The 26,148-nt window shown below is 40.9% G+C and overlaps 1 protein-coding gene across 2 annotated transcripts in view; it reads left to right on the forward strand.

Annotated features, from left to right (window-relative positions):
• The window catches only part of RIPK1 (receptor interacting serine/threonine kinase 1), a 41,354-nt gene extending 16,086 nt beyond the window's left edge, over positions 1-25,268 (forward strand). For both annotated transcript variants that reach the window (XM_032798383.2, XM_032798385.2), the window contains 9 exons: positions 1,153-1,290; positions 4,985-5,225; positions 7,712-7,861; positions 11,034-11,110; positions 13,442-13,538; positions 17,910-18,518; positions 21,194-21,274; positions 23,228-23,380; positions 24,292-25,268. In XM_032798383.2, coding sequence (XP_032654274.1) covers positions 1,153-1,290; positions 4,985-5,225; positions 7,712-7,861; positions 11,034-11,110; positions 13,442-13,538; positions 17,910-18,518; positions 21,194-21,274; positions 23,228-23,380; positions 24,292-24,578 — 1,833 coding nt within the window. In that variant the 3' untranslated portion in view covers positions 24,579-25,268. The remainder of the gene's footprint in view (positions 1-1,152; positions 1,291-4,984; positions 5,226-7,711; positions 7,862-11,033; positions 11,111-13,441; positions 13,539-17,909; positions 18,519-21,193; positions 21,275-23,227; positions 23,381-24,291) is intronic.
• Positions 25,269-26,148: the final 880 nt, after the last annotated feature.

Consider the following 26,148-nt stretch of genomic DNA (forward strand, 5'->3'; position numbering starts at 1 on the left):
GTTAATAAGAAATTTTAAAAGGACAGGATGTGGCTTTTGTTGCCAAAGGAAATAACTATGCATAGAAGCTTCAATTTCTGATCCCCTTTTCCCTGCTGTAGGGCCAAATGCAGCCTCTGCCTCTAAAGGTAGAGCAGATTCTAAAAGCAGCAGAACTGCTGTGGTTCTCACAGGGTGTGGGGGAAGGCACAGGCGATTGAAGGGTTATTTATACCCTGTGCACTCTAGGATGTCTTTCTCCATGGCATGTGGAGGGGGTTGGAAAGGTGCCTGGGAATGGTCAATGAATCTGCCATTCTGTGCATCCAAAGGCCTACTATCCCTCTGGCTTATCCATATAGTGGTGTACAAAGTCCTAGTTGTTACTAGTAGTGGGCTAGAGTACTGGCAGCAGAGTACCTGAAATGTTGCTCTGATAACATGCTGCTAGGTAAAATAGTCTTTCCCACAACCACTCTCAGACACCTGCTGTATATCCCCTTTAATTTACAGTGTGTGCAAGTAGGGCACCCTTTAACTCTAGTGAGTTAGATCTTGGATCTAACATAGCAGCAGTCTTTGACAGACTCATTCGAGTCTTTTAATCATTGGGCCAAATTCTGCCCTCAGGTACATGCGTTCATTTCCCACTGAAATCTATGAGAGTTGTGCGGATCCATCTGTTGAGACCCACTGAGGAGTAATCATAGAGGGCCTGTGTCTGATCTCAGTTCCACCAGTGTAAATACAGAGTTACTCCAGATTTACTCTGGTGCAATTGAATGGAATCTAGGTCCAAGAAGGACTTCAGTGATTTTTAAAATTCCCACTTTGAGAAAAGATACTGTGGGAGGCTGAGAGGGAGAGCCCCTTAAAGGTCATTTGTTTCATTTTATGATGTACTATGCCAGGGGTTCTCAAACTGGGGGTCGGGACCCCTCAGGGGGTCACGAGGTCATTACATGGGGGTTCGTGAGCTGTCAATCTCCACCCCAAACTCCGCTTGCCTCCAGCATTTATGATGGTGTTAAATATATTAAACAGTGTGTTTAACTTATTAGGGGGCTCGCACTCAGAGGTTTGCGAAGTGAAAGGGGTCGCCAGTAAAAAAGTTTGAGACCTACTGAACTAAGCAATAGTTTTGATAATTTTTTTGCCTTTTCTTTATTTTAGTCCACTATTCCCTTGTCTGTGAAAGGGCGGTTCATCTTGGAGATCACTGAAGGAATGCTTTATTTAAATGAGCAGAGTTTGGTACACAAAGACTTGAAACCAGAAAACATCCTTGTAGACGATGACTTTCACATTAAGGTACTATTAGAATTTAAACACAGAACACTTGTGATTTGGACCATAGAGTGTGGCTCCTCCTATATAGGTTGGAGTTTATCAAGGATTAATAAACTAGTAGTCCAGTGGGCTGTCCAATATCAAATTTTAGTAGCCCATCTTTAAAATGTGGTGGCCCACCTACAAGTTGATCCTGAAATGTTCATTATCTCTGCCAAAACTATATGGGATGGAAAGTAGAGAGAAAATACTGACTTTGCTCACTTGGTTATTTTATTCATTAATTTATCTACAAGTTATTACTTTTAGACAAACCTCAACAAACACAACTTGAGAAAAAATAGAAATACCAGAACAGCACATCAAACTGTTTTATGGCAAATATCATACCTTTGTTCCTGTCTCATGTGTGTTCTCTTCTTGTGCTTTCCCTCTTCCTGCATTTTCCTTTTTTAACCTTTTCTTTTTTTGTATGCTTCTTTCCCTCTCTTCCTTACTTTTAGATGTCAGCCAGCAGCTACAGAAGAAAAGCAGTGACACAGACCTTGACAGAAGTGTTTTGTGGGCCTGATCCAAAGCCCATTGAAGTCAACTGAAGTTTTTGTACTGACTTCAGGTGCTTTGAATCAAATCCCCTATGCATGGTGCCTGCTGCTGAGTAAATCTGAGTAGGATCTGCAGCAGCCCATGTCTTTTGTCCTGTGGACATACGTCCTTTGAAGATGAACTACTGAAACAATCTCCCCTGTCATTACTTGCAGTTAAAGGCATAGAATCATAGAATATCAGGGTTGGAAGGGACCTCAGGAGGTCATCTAGTCCAACCCCCTGCTCAAAGCAGGACCAATCTCCAGACAGATTTTTACCCCAGTTCCCTAAAGGGGAATTGAAGGACTGAACTCACAACCCTGGGTTTAGTAGGCCAGTGCTGTTATTTAATGAGCCTCTTGTAAGGAAAGCTCTGTTGCTTGATATATGTCACTTGTCATTAGCTCATGTGACATGACAAGTCTGAGCTAACAGCAAATGGAAAAAAAAACAAACTTTGGAATATCCTGCAGAGAGGCTAAGAGAAGCTAACTGCAGAGACACCAAATGATTACGCCCTCATCAATACTGCATATGTAATTGGATAACTAATCTTAATATTTGGTCTTGTTTACATGGATGGAACCAAACCAAATGCTCATAACCATGTTACAGAACCCCTTTAAAGCTCTGAACCCAAATTTAGAGATGAGTCAGACCTGCTTTGAGCAGGTTGGGTTAACATGGTGGTTAAAGCAACAGCTGGTGACCAGTCTGCACAAGGTCCCCCAGCATTGCTAACATCTGTAAGGACAAACCAGCTTTCTAGAGAAGATTGGGCCTAGGGGAGTTAGATAGAGTCTGGACTGGTATAAGTCTCCCACAGCGTGCGTCTACCATCAACTTAGACCACGTCTATACGACGCGCCATATCGGCGCGTTACAATCGATTGCTCGGGGATCGATATATCGCGTCTCATCTAGACGCGATATATCGATCCCTGAGTGCGCTTACATCGATTCCGGAACTCCACCAAAACCAACGGAGTTCCGGAATTGACATGGCGAGCCGCGCACATTGATCCCGCGCGGTGAAGACGGGTGAGTAGATCGATTTTAGAAAATCGATTTCAGCTACGCTATTCTCGTAGCTGAAATTGCGTATCTAAAATCGATTTTCGCGCGTCGTGTAGACCTGGCCTTAGACTTGCACCTCCTTACCAACATGTAAGTTATACTCACCCATACACGTTATACATCACTTCTGAATTTGGCCTACTAGGGAGCTACAGGAAGTCTAGGGGACACAAAGTTTATTAATAGCAACTTATCTGTAATGAATTCATTCACTTAGGGCTAACACAAATCCCAAAAGTATTACAATGAAACTGAAAACAATCAAATTATAAAACGTTAAAATACTTACAAATAAAAATTAAAAAGGACATACACCATTAAACCATATATGATCACAGTATCACTTGCCTTTTCTTTATTTTAGCAGCTGATCATGCAGATAGAGCAACTGCTCGGCTCACAGTACATTGTCAGTTCTTAACCGTTCCTAATCTGAGAGGGCATAGAAAAAGGCATCTGGGACAAAAACACGGAAAGCCATTTTGACCTCAAGTGGCAATACAGGTTACAATGTAATAAGTAATCCCCAAAACCTCATGGACAGAGGTGGTTACATTTCTCGGTGCCAGTATATTGGCTTTCTGAGTAAGCGGTCTTCATTGATTGAAAATGGAGAGCTCTCATGGCCCTCCTTAGCAAGTTATTACACAAACTATCTAAATATCTGGCATACCCAGGAGTCTTTTTAACGTGGAGGAACCAAGGTGACCTATTTGAAATAGAATCACTACCCATATATATTTGCTTATTAATATCTTCTGTTCTCGACCAGATTATGGATTTCACATTTTTAAACTTAAATCTAATTCTTTCCAATCCCGAGAAACCTAGAGAATGGAAATTTGTGAAAAAGTCCTACTGAGCTGTTCTGCTAAGTCTAACCTTGACAAACGCTATGGGTGCATGCTATGAATGCAAAGCCAAAAATTAATATTCCTATACTGCACTTTGGATAGAATAGAGTTCATACCTGTCTCAGCTGTAAGAACAGCTGGGGTATTATTTGGGAGACCAAGACTCTTCCTGAGAAATTTGTTCTGAATCACCTCCAGTCCCGGGGGCAATCGGAATCATTCCATTCCCATATTTCTGTGCCATTTAAAATCCAAGTGCCATACAAAATCCAAGTCTCAGAATACTCTTAAAGGCTGGTGCAATTAAGTGGCCCTCAGGAGTCCAGGAAATATGTAACACAGCTTGCACTGAATTTGAGGCCTTCTTTTGTTACCAGAATATGTTTATTCCACAAACAATTTTGTGGGAATCAGATATCCAGGTAGGAGAAAGGCCTAACTTGTTCAATACACTGCCCATTGAGCTTCCATTTATGAAACCTCTGTCTCTGACTAAAGACAGTTGCTTTAGTTTTCAAAGAATCTATCAAGAGGCCCTTCCGTTGACAGTATAAACCAAATGAGTTTAATAAACGCTTCGGTCCCAATGGTGTTTGAGATAGAACTGTGTTGTCTGCATAGAATAAGACAAAGTGACTCATAATTGCGGGGGCGCGAATACTGATGCCCTTTTAATGCTAAAACATAATTGATATAAAAGTTAAAAAGAAAAGGGGGCTAAGAGACAGTGTTGTTGAAACCTCTTTGTAATTGGGATTGAATTGGTTAATTCGCCTATCCTAATCTTAGCCACTGCTTATCTGTGTTGACCTCCTGCACTGAGATGAATTTCACCCTGATCTTCCATTCTCTAACATGATTATAACCCAGTTTGGTCTCATCTATATTAGCAAAGCCACCTTATAACATGGTTGGGCTATAACAGTGTCTCAACATGTTAAAATTCAATGTGTCTCAGTTGACAATAATATTTGATTCAGGCAACAAATTCACACAGATCTTTAAAATATGATTTAATTGGCCTTCTTTGGTTGTACTTATTGAAGAGTTTGAGTTTTCAAATAAGTCATCATTTCAATAAATATTCCCTCATATTTAACAAACCTTGAGTAATATGTGAAACAATTTGTTCCATCTCTCCCCTTTATTAGCCACATCCTCCATTTTCAGTAGCTCTGATTTGACCTGTTTTACAGATTGCAGATCTTGGTGTCGCCTGCTTTAAAAACTGGAGTAGACTGACCAAAGAAGAGACCAGCCGGCAGAGGAAAATCAAGAGCAATTCCAAAAGCGCGTCCAGGAGTGCCGCTGGCACTCTTTTCTATATGGCCCCGGAGCACTTACTCTCAATTAACACAAAACCTGTGGAGAAGTCAGATGTTTACAGTTTTGGCATAGTGCTCTGGGCAATTTTTGCCAACAAAGAGCCATATGAAAGTAGGTCACTTGGAGAGACTCATATTGCTAAATGAGTTTGCTTTAAGGAAGCTATAAAATTAAGACTTACAATACTTAGCACATAACATTTCAAAATGTCCTATAAGCATTATGTTCTTGTCTCTACTCAAGAATAGCTCCTATTCCGCAATTGGTGACCAATAATTGGTACAGCTGCACCAGTACTGCCCTTTAAGGGTGGACAGAGACATGTAGAGGTTTGTATTGATGGAGCTAATTGAAGTTTATCCCTACTTGAAGCAGCAGTAAACCCCGATGATCTCAGCTGGTACAAACCCTGGCTTGCTTTTGTCTATACTTAAGGATCAGCATTGATGCAGCTACAGCAATTGTTGGCCATCGATTGCTAAATTAGGGCTGTTTCCAAGTATAGACAAGGCCTAATTAATCCTCACAGTGCACTTAAGTTGTTGTTGTTATCCTGGGGGGAATCTAAGGCAGATGGGTTAAGTGACTTGTCCAAAGCCATGGAAGGAGTCACTGTCCAAGGCTGGGATTAGAATTTAGAAATTCCTGACTCCCAGTCCTGTGCTTTGACCATTAGACCACTTATCTTATCAGTCTTAAGATATATCAAAGATTTGGTGGAATCCTAGTTTGTAAAGTCCATAACACACTTAAAATCAATTCAGTTACAATATAGCAGACATAGGCACATTTTACTTTTCCATACTGTTATGTTTCCTTTGATTAATTTCCTGTGAATGTTAGTGAGTGCTGGAAACTCAGAGCATTGCTTGGAGCAGGTTAGGATTGGCCACCAAAGTACAAGCTTCCCCACATAACTCACCCAGTGGCACTCACACCTGACATGCATCATCCCTGCTATTGCAATTCTAGATCTCATCTGATCAGAAACTGACATTTCTACATGATGTGGACAAATAACTGCTAAGCTCATATTACTTGGAGGTTCAATCACACTAATTCTGGCCTCCAGAGCTGAAAGCAGTACCTCTCATTAGGAGTGTTTCTCCTAACTAACCACGTACGATAAAGCTGGTGTTAGTTTCTGAAAGACCTCACTCTCAGACACTGGTGGTGATGCTCTGTCATCCTCCTGAAATCCAAACAGACTGATTCCAAGTTTGGAGAACCATTTCCATTTTAAACCCTTGTTGTTTTCCATTTTACTTAGGCCTTGCTAGATTAGTAAAACTCTAGAATCTGAATGAATGCCCTAGTTGGGAATGTTTACTAGTAAAATGATGGGTTTCTCTTGGATCCCCATGTGTCATAGATGCTACTAAACTTCTCAACTATTAATTCCTGTTCTATATAACTCCCTTCCCCACTACACACCCACCACCACCACCTTTGGTTTTCTCTCTCTCCTCCCCTTCTATATACTTCTGTTGCACCAATCACATTTCACCTGGGGGATTATAACCTTCTTCTCTTGCCATGTTGATACTACACTCCACTTGACTATACTACATTACGCACTGCATTACTACCTGTTACAAACCTGTTTGTGCTGAAACTTATACCAGATACTAAATACTAGCTGGGCCAGATTTTCAAGAGGCAGACACAAGTTTTACGTCCAGCATTTGCACTTAGGCCTGGTCTGCACTTACAAGTTAGGTCAATACAGCTACTTCATTTAGGGGTGTCAAAACTCCATGTCCCTGACTGACGTAGTTATGCCAGCCTAACCCTGAGTGTAGACGCAGCTATGTCGAGGGAAGAATTCTTCCACTGATATAGCAATTGTTGTTCAGGGACTTGGTGTTCCTACAGCGACAGAAAAAACTTCTGTCAAGGTAGGCTGCACCCACACTATAGGGTTATGTTGCTACAGCTATGCAGACATAGTTATGGTGGTATAGTCTCTGAAATGTAGACATACTCAGAGTGTTACGTGCACTAATCTTGCATTTGCTCACTGGTAACCTACTTCTTAGTTATGCTAAGTTCTGCCACTCCTGGCCTGGAAGGTGCCAGAGAAACCCCCAGGAGAATCCTTCCAGTGCAGTGGGCCTCCACTGGCGGAGAGCTGGCTTAAGGGATACTTGTCAGACTTGCTCCCAGCCCCTGGCACAGATGGCCATGGGAAGCAGAGCAGAAGTTGGAGCAGGCTAAGGTCCTGGTCGCCAACTAGGCCCCTGGCGAGCTCTGGAATACAGGTACAGTTAGATGGCTTAAAACTGCCTTGATGCCAAATCCCTGTTTTTACTCCAAGCACTAGAACAAAGCAACTGAAAATCAGGCCTGAGGGGGGTTCAATTCCGTAACTCTAATTCCTGTTGAGTAGGAGATACTCATGCAAGTAACTGAACTCACAGTAAGTACTACTCATCATGAGTGAGGGTTTCAGAGTCAGATCCATAGAGTAAGTATTTTCATGTGCCAGCAGATTTGTGGATCTAAATGAGGCACTTTCTTTGCTGTTTCTAGGAGATGACCTTTCATGGTAGCAAAACCCTGTGATTAGGAGTCTGATCTGAGGTTTTGTTTTTCAGATGCTATAAATGAAACACACATTTGCTTTGGCATCATGAATGGGAACAGGCCAAATACAGAAGATATTAAAGACAGTTGTCCAAAGGAAATTATCGACTTAATGAAGCACTGTTGGCAACAAGAGCCAGAAAATCGGCCAACCTTTTCAGGTAAAATACTACTTCAGGATCATTTTTGTCTGGACATATCCAGTGTTTTAAAAAATGTGGCAAAATGAGCTTAATTCTTCCTTTCAAAAAGGTCATGATTTTTGTTTGTAACAGGCTTGTCTCTCTTAGATTTCTCTTCAGAATAAAAATTAATCTCCTCACACACACAAGTCAAGTCCATGAACATAAGAATGCCCATACTGGGTCAGACCAAAGGTCCATCAAGCCCAGTGTCCTGTCCTCTGACAGTGACCAATGGCAGGTGCCCCAAAGGGAATGAACAGACAGGTTATCAAGTGATCCATGCCCTGTCACCCAATCCCAGCTTCTGGCAAACAGAGGCTAAGGACACCATTCCTGCCCATCCTGGCTAATAGCCATTGATGGACCTATCTTTATGATCATATCAGCTCCCTTTTGAACCCTGTTATAGTTTGGCCATCCCAACACCTCTGGCAAGAGTTCCAGAGGCTGACAGTCCATTGCATGAAAAAATACTTTCTGTGTTTGTTTTAACCTAATTACCATTTAATTTCATTTGGTGGCCCTTGTTCTTGTATTATGGAAGGATAAATAACACTTTCCTTATTTACTTTCTGTATACCATCATGATTTTATGACCTCTATCAGATCCCCCTTGAGTCACGTCTTTCCCAGCTGAAGTCCCAGTCTTATAATCTCTCCTCTTTTGGAAGCTATTCTATACCCCTAATAATTTTTGTTGCCTTTTCTGACCTTTTTCATATTCAATATATCTTTTTGAGATGGGTGACCATATTTGCATGCAATATTCAAGGTGTGGTCATACCTAGATTATATAGAGGCAATATGATATTTTCTGTCTTATCTATCCTTTCTTGAGGATTGCCAACATTCAGTTTGCTTTTTGACTGCCGCTGCACAATTGAGTGGCTATTTCAGAGAACTATCAAGTGACTCCAAGATCTCTTTCTTGAGTGGTAACAGCTAATTTAGACCCATATATATGTATATTTAAGATTATGTTTTCCAATGTGCAACTTTGTGTTTATTCACATTAAATTCATCTGCCATTTTGTTGCTCAGTCACCCGTTTTGTGATCCTTTTGTAGCTCTTCGCAATCTGCTGGACTTAACTATCTTGAGTGTTTTGTATCATCTGCAAATTTTGCCACCTCACTGTTTACCTCTTTTTCCAAATCATTATGAATTGTTAAGTAGGACTGGGCCAGTACAGATCCGCGGGGACACCATATTTACCTCTCTCTGTCTGAAAATGACCTACCTTCGTTTCCTATCTTTTAACCAGTTACCAATCCATGAGAGAACCTTCCCTCTTATCCCATGACTGCTTACTTTACTTAAGAGCCTTTGGTGAGGGACCTTGTCAAAGGCTTTCTGAAAATCTAAATACACTATATTCACTGTATCTCCTTTGTCCACATGCTTGTTGACCCCCTCAAAGAATTCTAGTAGATTGGTGAGGCATGATTTCCCTTTACTAAAACCATGTTGACACTTCCTCAACAAATTATGTTCATCTATATGTCTGACAATATTGTTCTTTATGATAGTTTCAGCCAGTTTGCCTGGTACTGAAGTCAGGCTTACAGGCCTGTAATTGCCGGGATCACCTCTGGAGCCCTTTTTAAAAATTGGCATCACATTAGCTATCCTCCAGTCATCTGACCTGAATTCTGAATAAACTCTGGACCACATCCTCTGTAGATATACATTGGCATAGTTTCATTGACTTCAGTGGAGCTTTGCCAATTTACCCCAGCTGAAAATCCATCACCCTGTTTTCATCATAGGATAACCCTCCTCTTTAATGTCACAAAAAGCCTGATATTGGGAGACACTCACCACTTCATAGGACTGGCCCTAAGTAATTCAGCCTTCCAAGATTTGGCTCAATAAACTGTCTCAGACATAACTTTCTCCAGACTACTATCTTGAGCTATGTAATAGCCATTGGGTATAACTAGCTGATCCTCTTCCAATAGGACCAGTAAGTGGATTTGGGATGATGCTTCTAGCTTTTCAGCAGGTAAAAACTGCTGCTCTTGCTCTGTCTTCCTGGCTCTTTCTTCCTTGCTCTCAATACGCTGGTGACTAAAACAAAAAAAAAAAAAACACTGGTGCATGTAAAATTGTTGGTTCTAGGCAGTAGCACTGATACTGCAGGCAGATGTTGGTATGCAGTGTGCATAAGTTTAAAAGTTTACCACACAAATATGCACACCTGCATTTTTTTTTTTTTTTAGCTCTTTAGTACCTTGTTAGGGGCCTACTTGCTATCCCATTCTCAACCCTGCATATTCTGCTGCTAGTACATCAGGTCTATATGAGGACTGTGCCTCAATGTCTCCCCATCAGTAAAATGGGGATAATAATAAAACACTTTTCAGAGAAAGTAAGTAGTATTATAAAGCTGTTATGAGCAGACCACTCATGGAGCAAGGGACTCCATTTGGGATATAGTTTGTATATGAGGTGCTTTGCAGATTTTGACTGCCCATGGCATAGGTGAGATGAAGGGGATGGATGAGGATGAGGGAGAAGGCTTCTCCCTCTTTTTGCATGTCCTTCAAAAGGGCCAGTCCCAAATTGCAGTCCTTGTGCTTGGGGGAGCACAGAAACCTGCTCCCTCCATGCACCCTAGAGAGGGTCTCTCAAAGAATAGGGGTCCATTACACAGTTGATTGCATGCAAAGGGCGTATACTGTGGGTGCCACCTGGTATCCAGAGCTCCCCGGCTCAGGCCAGTGATTATATACCAGAGTTTGGCCCTAAAGCTGGATAGAATTGTATCTTTGTCTTGCTAAGACACTACAGGAGCTTAGAACATAGGAAGCAAAGCATAATGCTGTTGAAAGAACCTGGCTGTCACTCCTTGTCTTTGTAGTCACCCGTCTTAAAGTAACATCCTGTGCGAGCTTTGCAGTTGTGTTGATAGGTGTTTATTAAACAACTGAGTGTATGCAATACTTAAGTGAACAAGAATTCAGTTATTACATTCTTTTTTAAGACTAAATCAGCCCCGCTAACATTGCTTTAATTTTTATGAGTGCACTCCTGTTATACACTTATATAACTAACTGGTTAATGTTTTGGTGAAAGTGAGCTAAGCAGCACAGTCACTTATATTTGCTATTTAAAACTACTTTCCCCAAATCTTCCTTTCCTGCAGAAATTAGTCAGAAATATAAACCATTTTACTGTGAGCAACTAGAAAAAGATGTTGAAGATGACTTGAGAAAGATAAAGGTAAGTAGCATCCCAGCTGCTTCCTAGCGTAACTTGTAAGTAAAACACACACAGACATACAGGGCCAGATTCTAACACCCTTACTCACACTAAGTAATACTATATTCAATAAGCACTCCCAGTGATTCCAATAGGTCTGCTTGTGGAGTAGGGCCACTCAGTGTGAGTATGGGTGGTAGGTAAAAAAGCCCTGTGAGCTAGATTTTGATTGCCAGTGAGTAGAACTTTCCTCCATTAGAAATCCTGCTGAAATCATATTTACGTTAGTTTTATACTGGTGTTACTGCATTGACATGAATGGAAATCAAAGAAGACAATTTGTCGAGCAAGCTACTATTCAACATGAGTTAAAGTGACAGAATCTGGTTCACAGTTTATGAAGTGTCATTGCTGAGTTTTTTTTAATACATACAGTTTACTATGTGTTTGTATAATACCTAGCAGAGAGGCCTGAACCTGGTTGAGACCGCTAAGCATTACTATAATCTAAATTTAAAAAAAAAAAAATCAGGAAATTCAAAGTTTTGAGTCCTCTCTCAGCTGTAACTTGGTTCCCTGTTCCTCCTATTGGCTGTAGCTTGCAAACTGTTGTGCAGAAGGATGCTTTCCTGATTTGAAATAATAATGAAAGGCAAGTTACTTCCTGGCAAATGTTTTGGGCCAGATTGTGGCGCCCTTAGTCACACTGGAAAACATTTACTCATTGGAGTAGTCCTACTGACATTAAGGGCCTGGTGCTGTGGCTGAACCCTGAAATGAAAGTACCACTTATATGGAGGTGACAAGAACTGCATCCCCAATATTTTAAACTGATAAGTGAAAGTGTCCCCATGGTGCCGCTGTTCTGCCGTACGGCCTTGTTTTGTCAGGTGCTTTCCCCTCTCCCTGAAATTGCAGGATGGTGAATTAAAACATTTCTGATTTGGGAAATCCAGGCAGTGACTTTGAAGGTGTGTCCAGTATTCTTTGGCAAGATAGCAACGCTTTGCAAAATAAAGTTGACAAAACAGACAAATATTCTTCTGAAACTGATTGTACCACCCATACTAATTCTGAGTAGTAAATATTTTATATTATGGGGCTTTTGGGTGCTACCAATCACGATCGTGCTGGGCTCTGCACAAGCACAAAAGAGACAATCGCTGCCCTCAATGGCTGAAGTCTAAAGGCAGAAAGAGACCAGGGGTAGGAGATATGGATACAACATACAAGCTAATGAATATGGTTAAGTAACAAAGCTGTACCAATAAGTTTTGTAGTTTTTTACTGTTTGATTTTTGAGTAGCATTTTTCTCTGCAAATAGTCTCTTTGAAATAAGACAAAAGTGGAGTATGCTGTACTCTTTACCAATGAGACTTTTCCTGGGGCAGGGTAATACACAGTTTCATAAGCAGGGTGTCAGAATCGGGCCCTAACAAAAGGCCAAAATGAAGTTTTGAACTTTGAACACCTGGGATCAAGATATGTTTCCTGGAAGAGATTGTTGGTTTTTAATTTGTGAAAAGACTTCCTGGTAAGACAGTGACTAATGACTTTCTGAGAAGTGCAAGTAAGAGCAACAGGTCAAATCCAGAAGTCCTAAAACTGCACTTGACTTCAAGTTTTACTCGAGTAAGGACATCAAAAAGGCATGAATGGCTAGAACATCAAAATGCCAGGGTAAAGATGATTATTCCTTGAGCGCTGTGAAATGAAGACAAGGGTTTGCAAAGGTAAAAGTGCAGTGAAACACTAAAACATTCTTTCCAAAGATCTTCACCAAGCTCCCTGTCCCCATATCCCATATATAAACTGTGGTCAGAACAAGGCCATAGCTGTGGATTATTTTTTTCCAGTTAAGCTCTACATGTAAATACATAAAATAGGGCATGATTCTGCTACCTTTACCTTAAGCAGTATCTTACTTTGCAAGCAATCCTATAGATTGCAATGTGATAAGACTGACCTGTAGGTACAGCCCTGAGTTGGGAGCAGCACAGTGAGTCGCTGTCTAGTCCAATGGGATTAGCTCATGGACTAAGGTAGTAGTCAATGTGAGTAAGGGCACAGCTTGGCCAGATCAGAGAATCGTGCCCTATATTTACATAGTAACCATTCCTGCCTTCCTTGAAAGCAGACACTGCTTGTCTGTAAACTTAACCTCACTAGTAAGCAAGCCCTGCAAAGCAATGTTCGTGGTCCACCAGCATTCTACCAACAAAGAACATGAGATGTATGCAAGCTGTTCACTTGGGCCAGTCACTGTGGGAATGCATTTTGTTTCTACAGTAAAGATGCTTCCTGTGCTTAAACTTGCATGTGCTGCATGATATTTTTTTTCCTGTGTACAGAAAGCGTACCCTGGGCCAACTGAACTTGTGAAAAGGATGCAGTCCCTTCAGATAGACTCTGTCGCAGAATCTCCAAATAACGGACATGCACAAACAGGTGATTATTACATCACTTCATAACACTTTATTTCATATTGCCTGCTTAGGGCAAAATTGGGGACAAATAAAATTGATCCCATTATTATGAAAAGCTGTAACAAACAGATCCAGTTGTTCAGAACTTGGGAGAGAATCTGAAGCACTGAATAAAAAGATCAGATTTATCTGCCGTTCTAAAATGCAAGTCACAAAAACACTATCTCTTGATCACTATTTTCAGGCTCTACCATTTGGGAAAAAAAAAGTTATTTTAAAATTCTTGTGCTTTTGTCTTTCCATGCAGAAAGTATTCTCTTTCCATCTGTACTTCATTTGTTCAAAACTTGATTTATCCATTGCCACATTCTTAATTACAGTATATATTCACTTTAACAACATCCTTTAACCTTCCCTCTGTTGATTCACACCAAGAAACTTTTGCTTGGTCTTTAGGATTCAGTTCCATGCTATATCAGTTTTTGGAGTTATCTTCTCTTCCCAGTCCAACCTTATCAGTGCCCTGAGAACAACTAGAGTGAAAAACTAGAACATGTCACTTGTTTTGAGATCTTGCTCCCTATTGATTCTGCCTTGGATACCATGGAATTGGTCATGGGTTACTCCATTCATTTGTTCCTTTCTTTGTCACATATCGGCTCAAATCCTGGTTTGTTTCACAGCTTTGAGGAAGTATATAGTTGTAGATAATTATATGTGGCCATACCACTATGTCTGTAGTAGAAGGTGTCTGTACTTCTTTCACCCAAGTGCCCTGTTAGCAGGGGTTCAAATCTGTAGCACTGTGTAACAGGCCCACCATCCTAGAGTTACCCCTTATGGCCTTTAGGTGGTCTCTTGTGTTGGGATCTTGCCAGGTTCCCCTAATGTCCCCCTCCTTCCATGGTCACCACTGTCCTTAAAGTCCCAAATAATGTCCACTACAATTGGTAAATAATATATAATCAACTCAAATGTCTTCTGTTCCTCCTGGGGCTTTATACAGTCCTGGTTTCTCTGCCAAGCAGTGACAAACCAAAAGAATACCATTAAACCACTCCAAGCAGTGTGAGACATGTGATTATAGTCTCTCTGGCTAGTTCTCAGAATCCTTCATCCTGTTCTCAGGACACTGGCTGGCAGAACTAATCCTCCCTCTGCACTTTCCAGGTTTACCTCTCTTCCTAGCTCTTGCCAGCCCTCTCTCACTCAGAGAGCACATTAGATGTCCTCTCTCCTGGGCCTCCTCCAAACTGCTCTGACCTCCTTCCTTTAAGGCTTCCTTGAGCTTGACTCACCCTTTCCAGGTGTTCCCAGGCAGTACTAATAGCTTTCAGGCTCCAGTTAATCCCTTTTCAGCTGTGGCAGTGTGACAGGGTGCTCTACTCACCACAGGACTGGCACCTCCTCCTGGCCATTCTGGGGATCAGCTCACCAGATCAGCACTTCTCCCTAAGGCTGCAAACCATCCCTCCACCTCTATGCGCAGCTGCTCTCTCACTCTAGGAGTTGCTGTGGCCTCATCATGACTCTCCTCTCCAGCTGGATCACTATTGTGGTTTCCCCTTTTGAGGGGGGAGGAGGAGGGAAGACATCTCTTCTGCCAAACAGACTCAGGCAATCTTCCTATGCACTTGCCCAGTTGCTAGTTGGGAAACCTGGGCCCATTTTCTACTCCATGTTTTGGCTCAGGCACCCTCTAATCAGCAGACAAGGTCTGTTCCATCCCATACCTTGCTGCATTTCCCTGAGCCCTGTCCTAACCTTTGGCTCTTCTTTCCTTCTCTGGGTCTGTCAGCTTCACCACTCCCTTCTCACAGTGAGCAACTACAGGCTACACATCTCTGGAACCTCCAAACACTCCTCCCTCTTCCCAGGTAGTGACTACAGATTTTCCCAGGAGCTCCTGTTTCCATTTTCCTGCATTTTATATACCCACCCCCCCACCTTCCCCATTTCCTGCACAGGGGAGCCACTCTCCAATTAGCTGCCTCCAGCCGAAAAGCTCCAGTGTGCAGCCTAATTAGCAGATTGGGACCACCTGCCCTAATTCAGCTCTTGCAGGGCCAGTGTGGGGTGCACACTCCATCACAGGCAGGTTGACACAGCCCATCACACACACACCTATAAGCAACGTTAGAAAATCCAGTAAAAACTCCTGCAAAGTTTTCTTGTGCTCAGACCATTTTGAAGATAATACTGTCTGAACTAGATTATGTGATCCATCTTATCATCTGCCTGACAAACCTCACCCCAAAGACAGGTTAGCAACAACTCAGACCATTCTTCAGCAGAGGTAATGGATTTTAGTAGGGCAACAGCAGGGCTACATTTTTAATGTGCAAGTAATATTTTTCCTAAGAAAACATAAAAATGTAGCAGCACCATTTTACATATCTTCTCATCATTAAAAAACTATGGTGTGAATGTGGTGTTTGTGAAAGGTGATACACTGACAACCTTGCAGATTAAAGTCCTCTCTTTATTCAGCAAATGGACACAGTGCAGCTAGTGGTAGTATATGGGCATGTATATGCTTGTGTTTTAAAAACTCAGGCTCCGAGATCCCTTGCCACAGGTGTACAGACCTGGGTTCATGCTATAGCATTAAGAACAGTGTAGACATTGCAGCCTCCTTAGGCTTCAGAGCCCAGGCTCATCCTGAGCCTCAGATTCACTGCCATGGGTTTTAAAACTCAGTGTAGACATACTCTGAGGCTATGTCTACACTAGAGAGCTTACAGTAGCACAGCTGTACTGATGCAGCTGTGCCTCTGTCAGATCTCTCATGTAGCCGCTCTATGCCAACGGGAGAGAGCTCTCCTATTAATATAATTAAGCCACCGCCAATGAGTGGCAGTAGCTGTGCACACTACCACTTATGCTGCCGTAATTTATGTCACTCAGAGATGTGTTTTTTCACATCCCTGAGCGACGCAAGTTTTGGCAACATTAGTGATAATGTAGACATGGCCTAAGAGTCCCACAGTGCCCCACCAATAGTCGTCAAGCCTGCCGTAGAGGATCATTTGTAGAGACAGTAGGGTAGTTGAATGTCATGGACTGTGAATCTAGTACCTGTTTGTTGAGTGCTGACAGTTGCCAGCTATGGTGGGGTTGTTTTTTTCCTGTTGCAATGGTGATATTTATCCACTTGAAACCAGAGTAAGTCAACCAAGTCACGTTTACCATGTAGAAGCCATCAGATAGTAATAGTTTTCATTCACCACCAACCTGCATTGGATTCAAACGTATTCTAGAGATAGAAAGATCAACATTCCATATATCATTACCAATCCCCTGACTATCAAGTCCCATACAAGCTTTGTTCTAATGCTACAGTGGCCTTTTTGAATCCCATTATTTTCAGTAATGCCCAGCATCTACACAACCATTTCAAAGCTCCATATTAATGCTGTAATCTATTTAAGTCTCAGTAGGAGATCCTCTTCAGCCCCATACTACAAATAATCAAATAACATGATAAAAAAGCAGGTTTTGACATTTTGTTCAGTCTTGCGATGCTATAGAATGCTCTCAAGCTAGAATTCTAAATTAAAATTCAAACAATCCAGTTCAGACCACAAGCAAACCCGTTGTCTCTAAGGGAAGCTGTGTGCACCCATCCAAGGATAGAATTTATCTGTAAGGTTTAGGTGAAAATCATGGGTTACTTCCCTCTTTGCCCATAGACATGAAATGGATCTTTGTTAAAATCTATTCTCTGAACTCTAGAAGAACAAGCTAGACAGAGATTGAAAATCAAAGTTCATTAAAAATACAGAATGATGAAGGCTAATTTGAGATTTCTGTGATAGGACCATTGAAAGAAACATGACTTTTAGTGCTGTATAAAGTAGCACCTACAGTAAATTCTGAGTCTGATTCTCTACTATATCTCTCCAATTTTCTGCAGTATAACTCCATTGGAAGTAAATTAGTGAACCAGGCCCTCTAAAGTCCAAAACCTTTCATTTTTCCCTTCTTGGCCTGATGTGTTGTGTTGTATTGTATTTCTGTGCCATGTTCTGCTTAGAGGTTGCTGCAGTTTAATGGTGCTTGAAAAATTAACTGTCCCTATACATACTGTCTGTAGGATTCGGTCTTGTAGCAATGAAGTCACTGAGGTTTTGCCATTGATTTCAATATGGTCAGGCCCACAGTTTATAAAGATGTCTGTGATCATTTCAGATGAAAAGGTCTTAAGTAAAATGTAAAATACAGTATTTTCTAGAAGAGATTACCTTTGGTTACATGTTATGAATTATTTAGCTGTTTTTAATATAAAAATGCTAGACTCTACCATAGTGTTGTTGAGATGTAATTAAAAACTATAGTTGTATCTTTGCATTATGGAATAATTCAAGTATTCAATTTCCCTTCCATGCTGCAGATCAGCCCAATTCCCTACATAGCTCTCAGGGTCTCATGACTGGCAATGTGGATGAAGCCATGTTTGCTCCCTTTCCAGCGAACCAGCCTGTCGAGACCTGTGAGACCTCCTTTGAGGCCTCTATTAGCCTAGAAAGAAAATTGCAAGATGAATTAAATTATCATAAGCATGGCAGCCGGATGGATAATTCAGAAAGCCAACCTCTGGTATACAGTGCTGAAGAGAGAGAGGAGGAAAGAAGACGAAGGGTATCCTTTGATCCATTTGCAACTCCACCTGCTGCTCCACAGACGAATGAATTATATCTGAAAGCTGAAAGCACAGAATCAAAAGCCAGTCCCTATAGTGACATGACCAATTACAATCATTTACAACTACCACCACCACCAGCTGCAGCAACTCCAATATGGGAAAATGTATCATACAATCCAAATATTACGTATGGGACAAGGCCTATAGATCCGATAACAAGATCTACAGAGGATCTCTATGGATCAAATTCAGCCAATACATTTAGTCTGAATAAACCCCCTGTGCCTGAATCTGGCCTACACCAGCATCCACAAGCATCCACACCATGGTTTCCAAAAAGCCCAAATACAGAGACAGGTAGGTGAGATATTTGTCTTACTACTTTTTTGTCTAAAACACAAGCTGTACTTCTTTTGTCATCTTCCAGAAGTAAGATGGCCACTGATCATTTTGTAGGTCATATACCAACAAGCAGCTGATTTCTTTCTCTGAGGCTGTGGTGCTGGTAGCAAAGGCTTTCCTTTAGACATATTATGGTCCAGTGCTTTTTGTTTTCCTGATACTTTTATATCACTTCAGTTCATTAAAATGCTGTGAGCTTGATTCTCCTCTCATGTTTGTTTTCAGTGTTGTAACTCCATTGACTTCAATTGAGTTACTCCTGATTTACGTCAGTGTAAGAGAGAGAAGAATCAAGCTACTGACTGCATGCTATTATCCAGTTGGTGCTGCTGGGGAATGCAGAATTTTGCAGAAATTAACTTTGTGCATGCAGAATTTCCTTTCCCCCACAGAAATGGACTGCAGTGCTGCTAGCTACCACTAGGGGCCACTGGATTCAGCAGAGTCCAGCTTACATATAGAAGACACTGCTGTGGAGGGGAAGAGGAAGCTAGAGGGTTCCTGGCAGTTGCAGTTTCCAGCATGACCAGAGGGAAGGAGAGGGCAGTGACCAAGCCTAAGGCTGTTTCTCCCTCTGGATCCCTGGGCTCCGGGGGAGGAAAGGGACAGGTGTCTGAGCAAGTGGGGGCCTATAGGTGGGCTCTGGAGAGGGACAGGGTATGGGTATCTGGGCTGGGGGAGGGCCGTGGTGAGGCTCTGGGAAGGAGGGGGTTGGGGTGTATTAGCTGGGGGGCCCCACAGCTGGACTCTGTGGGGGAGGGGTTGTGAGTGTCTGGCCCCCCAGCTGGGCTCTGGGGTGGGGTGGGGTGGGCATAGAAACAGGAACTGGGTTGTCATAGGGGTTTCTTTAACTCTCTACTCCTGGGGGAATTTTTGTGTGTCTGTATTGTTACAGACATACTTGCTGACAGGTATTTCAAAATAAATTATTAAAATAATTGAAACTGGCATGATTATGTAGTGTTATTTTGACAAATAAAATTTGCAAAATTTTAAAATATTGTGCGCAGAACTTTTATTTTTTGGGCACAGAATGCCCCCAGGAGTAAGTTGGGCAGCTAATAACTAATGAACTCTCCCAACCCATCGAGGGTGAAAGAACCATAAACAAGAACAATCACCAGATTGTGCTAGAAGCAAATGATAGTTGTTTTTAGATCCACAAAGGTGTGTGAAATGAGTCAGAATCTTACTGCAGGTCAATTGCAGCACAGAAACTGTTAAAGTGAGGATTTTTTGGTACCTTTCAGACAATGAATCTTTTCCGGCTCTGGTGGCTTAATCGGGTAGAGCAATGCTGTACTAGATGAAAGATCCATGTTCATAAGTGACCCTAAATTCAAGCCAACAGGAAGCTGATACTCTTAGCTGTACAGAGAGCAGGTTATATCTAATGCTGCTATGGCAATGCCTCTCAGCAATTGCTGGTGAGGTATGTATCCACAGGAACAGAAGGCTATGGAGCCAGAAAAGGGAGAGAAAATTGAGAGTTTAGCAAAAATAAACAAAAACAAATAGGTCAATAACCATGTGTTCAGTTGAGTTTCTCCCAAACCATTTAGGAAAAGGACAAGGTATTATACAGATTAATCATCTCACCCTTGATGCTGGATTTTCCGGGGATGGCATTCCTTTTCAGCACTTAACACTAAGAAACCACAAGGTACCACATAGTTGACAGAGAGAATGCAAAAAAATGCTGTATGGAGAGTCTGCAATGGCTGTCTATATCAATATATTGATTGAGAGGAGTTTGTCAGAGCTGTGACTGTCACATCTGCAGGCGGAAATTGTAACTCTCAAAATCACTAATAAAGTTAAATATTTGGATAGAAAGAAAAGAAATGCAGAAGGGATTATGGGGAAGCAGCATGATATAGTGGGGAAAATACCAGACTATGAGCATGGCCACCCAGAGATTAAGTGCATGGTAAGCCAGGATGTGAATGTACAGCACACTAGCCTGCTGTGACCTAAATTGCTCTGTGGACGCTGCTGCCTCGTGCTAAAAATTCCATGCTTAGTGTTTCAAGCAGCAGTAAGTCAAAGTGCACTACAGAAGTTGTGCATGGCAGCAGGGTTCACAGGGTGATTTAGGGCATGGCATGCTAATGTGCTGTACTTTCATACCCTGGCTTGCTGCACACTAAGGCTCCATATAGGCAAGCCCTGAGAATCAGATGACCTGCCAGCTCTTCTGTTTACTTGTTGTGTTACCTTAGGCTGGAATTTTCAAATTTGTGTACCTAAAATTAGACTCTAATATCTAGACTCTAATCCTGCACTGGAATCTGCTAGCAAAGGAATTGTTACATCTGTGTGGAATCCCATTGGTCACACTGGCACTTCGCCAGTGTCTATGCAGGGTCTGTGCTAGAGGATCTTGACACAGAATAAGGTTGTTACGCACTTCATTAAGCTATGATGTGTTTAATTAAATATACTTTTACTGGATTTATTAAAAAGCTTCTTAGCTTGAAGGGTAACAGCTCCTTTCCCCCGCTCTATATTAGGAGCATTAACTGTGTTCTTATACTCTTATAAATATTACAACAGTTTTGAAGTACTTGTGCCTTTAGGTTTTTGATTACCAAATACTTTTGGCATTTGTGTGTTTTGTAATTATTCAGGCAAAATGGAATCCAGTCCTTTTAAGAAGGGGAATTTTGCATATACTTCTTCTACACCTGTACAACACAAAATAACCACAGGTAAATTCGGTAGCATTGATATTTCCTAACAACTAACACCATATGCATGCTAACCTGATTTCAAAAATTTTGACCAGCTTTACTAAAAAGTGAAACTGAAACCTCTAGCTCTAAAAACTGTTAATGAGATATGTCTCATTGTTTTACAAGGTACCTTTAAGCACTATGTAGATATGTTATAAAGTACAGAGATATGAAGTGTCATGGCTCTGAGAGACAAGCTGCATGATTTTCCAGGGTTTTACAGAACTGTGAAATCACGACTTCATACCTGGATTCCCTTATTTGAGAAGTGAAACTATAAGCCAAATCTGAGTCTTCAAAAGCTTCATTTTTCACTTGTATTTAGCCTTTGTTCAAAAAAGCATTTTTGACTAAAAATGAAGCTGTTGAAGTAGTTAACCAACCACAAATGTGTTTATTGCTACTAGGGATGTAAAAGGTTAATCGGTTAACTGGTAAGAATTAGTCTTACTGGTTAACCCACCTTAACCATTAACTCCAGTTTGGCCTACTAGTCACAGCGGCCCCATGCCGGCTGGCTAGCTGGCCGACCCCAGCAGCCCCACGCTGGCCGGAATGGGCCCAGCCATTTAATTGGTTAACCATTTAAACGACATTTTTAATCATTTAAATGGTTAACTTTTTAAACAGTATTTACATCCCCAATTGCTACATATTCACCAATGGCAGGGACATTATTCTTTAATTTTATATTTATCACTGTTAGTTGTTACTGATATTGATTAAAAATCATGTATATGGAAATGTAAATTTATGTGGCACTTTACAAACTGAATATGACTATGGTTTTCAATAAGGTATGCAGATGTTACTCTGGATACACACAGGAAGCAGATCTGAAGAGGCCATTTATACATAGCCATTTTTCAGAGCAGGAATACCATTTTATTGTCAATTCTGAACAACAGAAAATTGTTCAACCTTGCTTTGCAGTCTTCTCACTCATGGAATGCTCATAGGACAATTTATAATACATTTAGCTAAGTATCTTCCAGGAACTATTGTCATGATATAAAATGAACTAATATGGTCTCCTCCTCATCTCTTATCTTGATTACGATAAGCATCTCTATTACAGTAGTAAGGGACTGTGCCATTTTGAATTTCCTGATCTTTATGCCCTTAGAATCTCAGCCATGCCTATTCAGAAATTTAGTAATCTATTGTGCCTCCAAGGTACAGCCCCTCAGAGGGGACAGTACAGAGACACTGTAACCATGGGAGAGCACCCAGAAGCTTTCTGCCCAGGAGTTCTCTAGCGTGCAAGAGTTGTACATTTGCAGATTCACAGAACACAGCATGCTTTTCCCCAAGAGCCAGTCCTGCTGTAATGGCCAGTGCATAGGTGAAAATGAAGCCATATAAAGATAAGGTTCTGTATATATTAAATCTGATACATGTAATATTAAGTCTAGTAACTATTTCACAACAGATTTGGGGCCTGATCCTCAACTGATGCAAATCAGTGTAGCACAACTGAAGTCAGGAACTCAGAACTCCCCATCTCTCTTAACCTTCCTTCCCACTCCCCATACCTTGCACTTACTTTTTTTTGAAAGGAACATCACCACCACTTTTAAATTTTGAGATTGACTTTCATCTTTCACTCAGTGAATTGTATCTCTGAACTGTATCACCTATTCAATTCAGAATGCAAGTTCCTAGGGGCAGGGATTGTGACTTTCTCTGTTTGTGAAACTCAAAGCACATGGAGAGCACCCAGGACAGAAGTATCATAAATTAATAATGAAAAAGTTCTTGCAGTGGCCAAAGTAAGGCCATTTCTAATTTAAATACAAAATAATCATCATGGCTGTATTTGGTTTAAATACAAAATAAATTATTCTTCCTTACCCTTGCCATTGTATCTCTTGAATTCTAAACTGCATGTACTTGATTATATATCAGTCTTAAACTGCCTTTACACAGATGAAAATGCAAAATACACCATATATAACAGTACCGGAATTCAAATTGGAGCCTACAATCACATGGAGATTGAAGAACAGAATCTATACGTAAGCAGTGTTCCAGTCAACACGCAAAACACTTATGCACATTATGAAAACATGGGTATATTTGGTAAGAGCAATCTCTCGCCGTTCTTTTATAATGTTCCTCTTTACAATCAGCTCTCTGTTCCTTGTGCACCCCGCCCCTTAGTCCCTGCTCATCTCACTCTTGGGGCACAATCTGAAGGCTAACAGTCTCTTTCTGAGAACCATCTTTAGTGAATGTACAGTGCATCTTGCTCCCTGTTGTATTCAGAAGTTAGGCATTTTGGGTCCTCCTTTATTACATAGCATGACAGTTACGCAATACCTAAGGTTATCATCATGAGTGGTTGTTTGTACTAACATTGATTTGTATTACTACACCATTCCCTCCCCCCTCCCGCCCTGTTTCATCACCTCATAAATGATATTCTCTCCCAGCTGCCTCTACCAAACCTGAAGCTGACATTAAGCATGTCAGCACAGTGTACTGTTTCGTGAGTCACCAAGCCCCAGTACGTGTGGATGCGTACATAAAGACAGAGAAAAAAAGCAGAACAGTGGAAGCAAAACTAGGATCATTGGTCCTGACTGAGAGTTCAAACATTTCAGTACAGGAGGGGCGGGACTATTTTAAAAGACCATAGTATTTATATTTGTCAATACTGGCTTAAACCACTACTCCATATTTTTAATTTAAGTCATAACAGTATCTTTCATTCAAAGATATCAAAACATTTTATAAACATTCATTAAACATTAATTAAGCCTCAGATCACCACTGTGAGATAGACATGTCACAGGTCAATAAAGCAAAACAGTAGCAGAGCCAGGAATGTCATGACATCCAGTCCTCCTCTTTAATCACTAGACCAACTGCTTACATGAAAGCCACCTATAATCCTGTCATTACTAGTGACCATATTTTGGGGAGAGACATTCAAAGAGAAGGGGAGTTTAAATAATGCTGTCTTCTTATATTTGTCTTTCTATTTGCAGATAACACCTCTATCCTCTCTGAAAAACAGCTGAATCTAGTGAGAGAGAACTTGGCAAAACAGTGGAAACACTGTGCTCGTAAACTGGGCTTTAGTGAGCCACAGATTGATGAAATTGACCATGACTACGAACGAGATGGACTCAAAGAAAAAGTTTACCAAATGCTGCAGAAATGGGTTATGAGTGAAGGTTACAAAGGGCCTACAGTAGGAAAGCTGGCCAGAGCCCTCTATGACTGCAAGAGAATAGATCTCCTCAATGATTTGATAAAAATGAACCAGGAGTAGGCAAACTGGAAACTCGGTGGAAATGGCTATGTATTTTATCTGAAGATCCTCTTACTGAGAACATGAAACAATCTTGTAAAAGTGCTGTATGAAAGACACCTGTCTAGAATATGCACATATTTCTGTCAAGCAGTATACAGTATCCTTTAGTCAAAGCATTTAATTTTTGAAAAGACAGGGCAACTATGAAAAGCCTGTCTTCCGGGGGGAGGGGGGGTTCCTTTTTACAGTGAAGATAATAGGTTATCTAATAAACTTTGTCCAAGGACAATAAAAAGCTAAACCAAAATCTGAATTGTCTATGATATGAGAAATAACGTGGAAGAGACGGGATTGGCAAGTGGGGGGGAGGGGTATTTGGATCTAATTTTTTCACAGAACTTTTGGATGGCTACCTTGAAGCATGCATATAGCTATGTTTAAAGTGCCTTCATTTCTGCCTAAAAGAAGCATGGCATTTACGCAAAACTCACATCAATGGGAGTGCATCATGGATATCACACCGCATTTAAGCCCTGGACTGAAAACAAAACTAAACACCTCAACTCTTCTAAGCACAGCCAATATCTACAGGAGATCGTCATACCTCGGATTGCCTTATATATATTCATCACCTTATTTTTTTTAAATACCCTTTTTATAACTTTAATAAAAAATTATTTGTAATAAAAATACAGAAGTATAAAAACATACAAAGTATTGGTGTAAGAGTAATAATGATTATCAAGTATAGAAACCACTGTGTAAATTGACATTAGAAGAACTGTCTTCTGAAAGGATTATGATAATGTATTTTTTATTATTTATGTAGTTTTCATTCTGTGATGGGAGTAAATTCAGGAATGTATGCATTATGAAAAGGGAAAGGAAAAATAATATGTACCTAAGCCAAAGCAGACTCTGACACTTGGAAAGTTTGGAAAATCAGGCATTTCATTTCAGGCTAATTAACCAGAAATGGAGGCATGAACTTTCTAGTCACACTGGAGATAAAGCATACAAATTACAGACTTTCTTGGAGTATGGAACCCACAAGGAAAAATTATTGGCCCACAAATTTGCATGCACTAACTAAGAATAATTAGACCAAACTACTCCTTCGTTGAAGGGCAGTGTCTATGACCTCAACCAAAACCACAAATATATGAACTTACATCAAACTTTTTGGATCAGATAATTCTCTTTTTGGCTGTTGAAAAGTGACAGAAATAATTATCCTATCATGACAAAAAGCTAATATGAATTCTAATAAGTCTTAACAGGCTTTGAACCCCACTATCTTTGAAATAAGAAGTGGACATACTCTGCAATTGGAAGTGTGATTGCAGCATGGCTAGGCCTACCCATGCTAGTTTTAATCTAGCTAACCTAACTGAAAATAGCAGTGTAAATGTAGTAGCACAGGCTTCAGTGCAGACTAGCAATGCGAGTATGGACCCAAGTTCCCTGGGGTGCTCATACAGCCCATGCTGAAGCCAGTGCATCTTCACTACTGTTTTTAGTCGTGTTAGCGAAATTAACTTGTGGTGCAATCACACCTGATTGCAGGGTAGACATAGCCTTCGCTACA

Source organism: Chelonoidis abingdonii, chromosome 2 (assembly GCF_003597395.2).
Source record: "Chelonoidis abingdonii isolate Lonesome George chromosome 2, CheloAbing_2.0, whole genome shotgun sequence".
Taxonomy (NCBI): domain Eukaryota; kingdom Metazoa; phylum Chordata; order Testudines; family Testudinidae; genus Chelonoidis; species Chelonoidis abingdonii.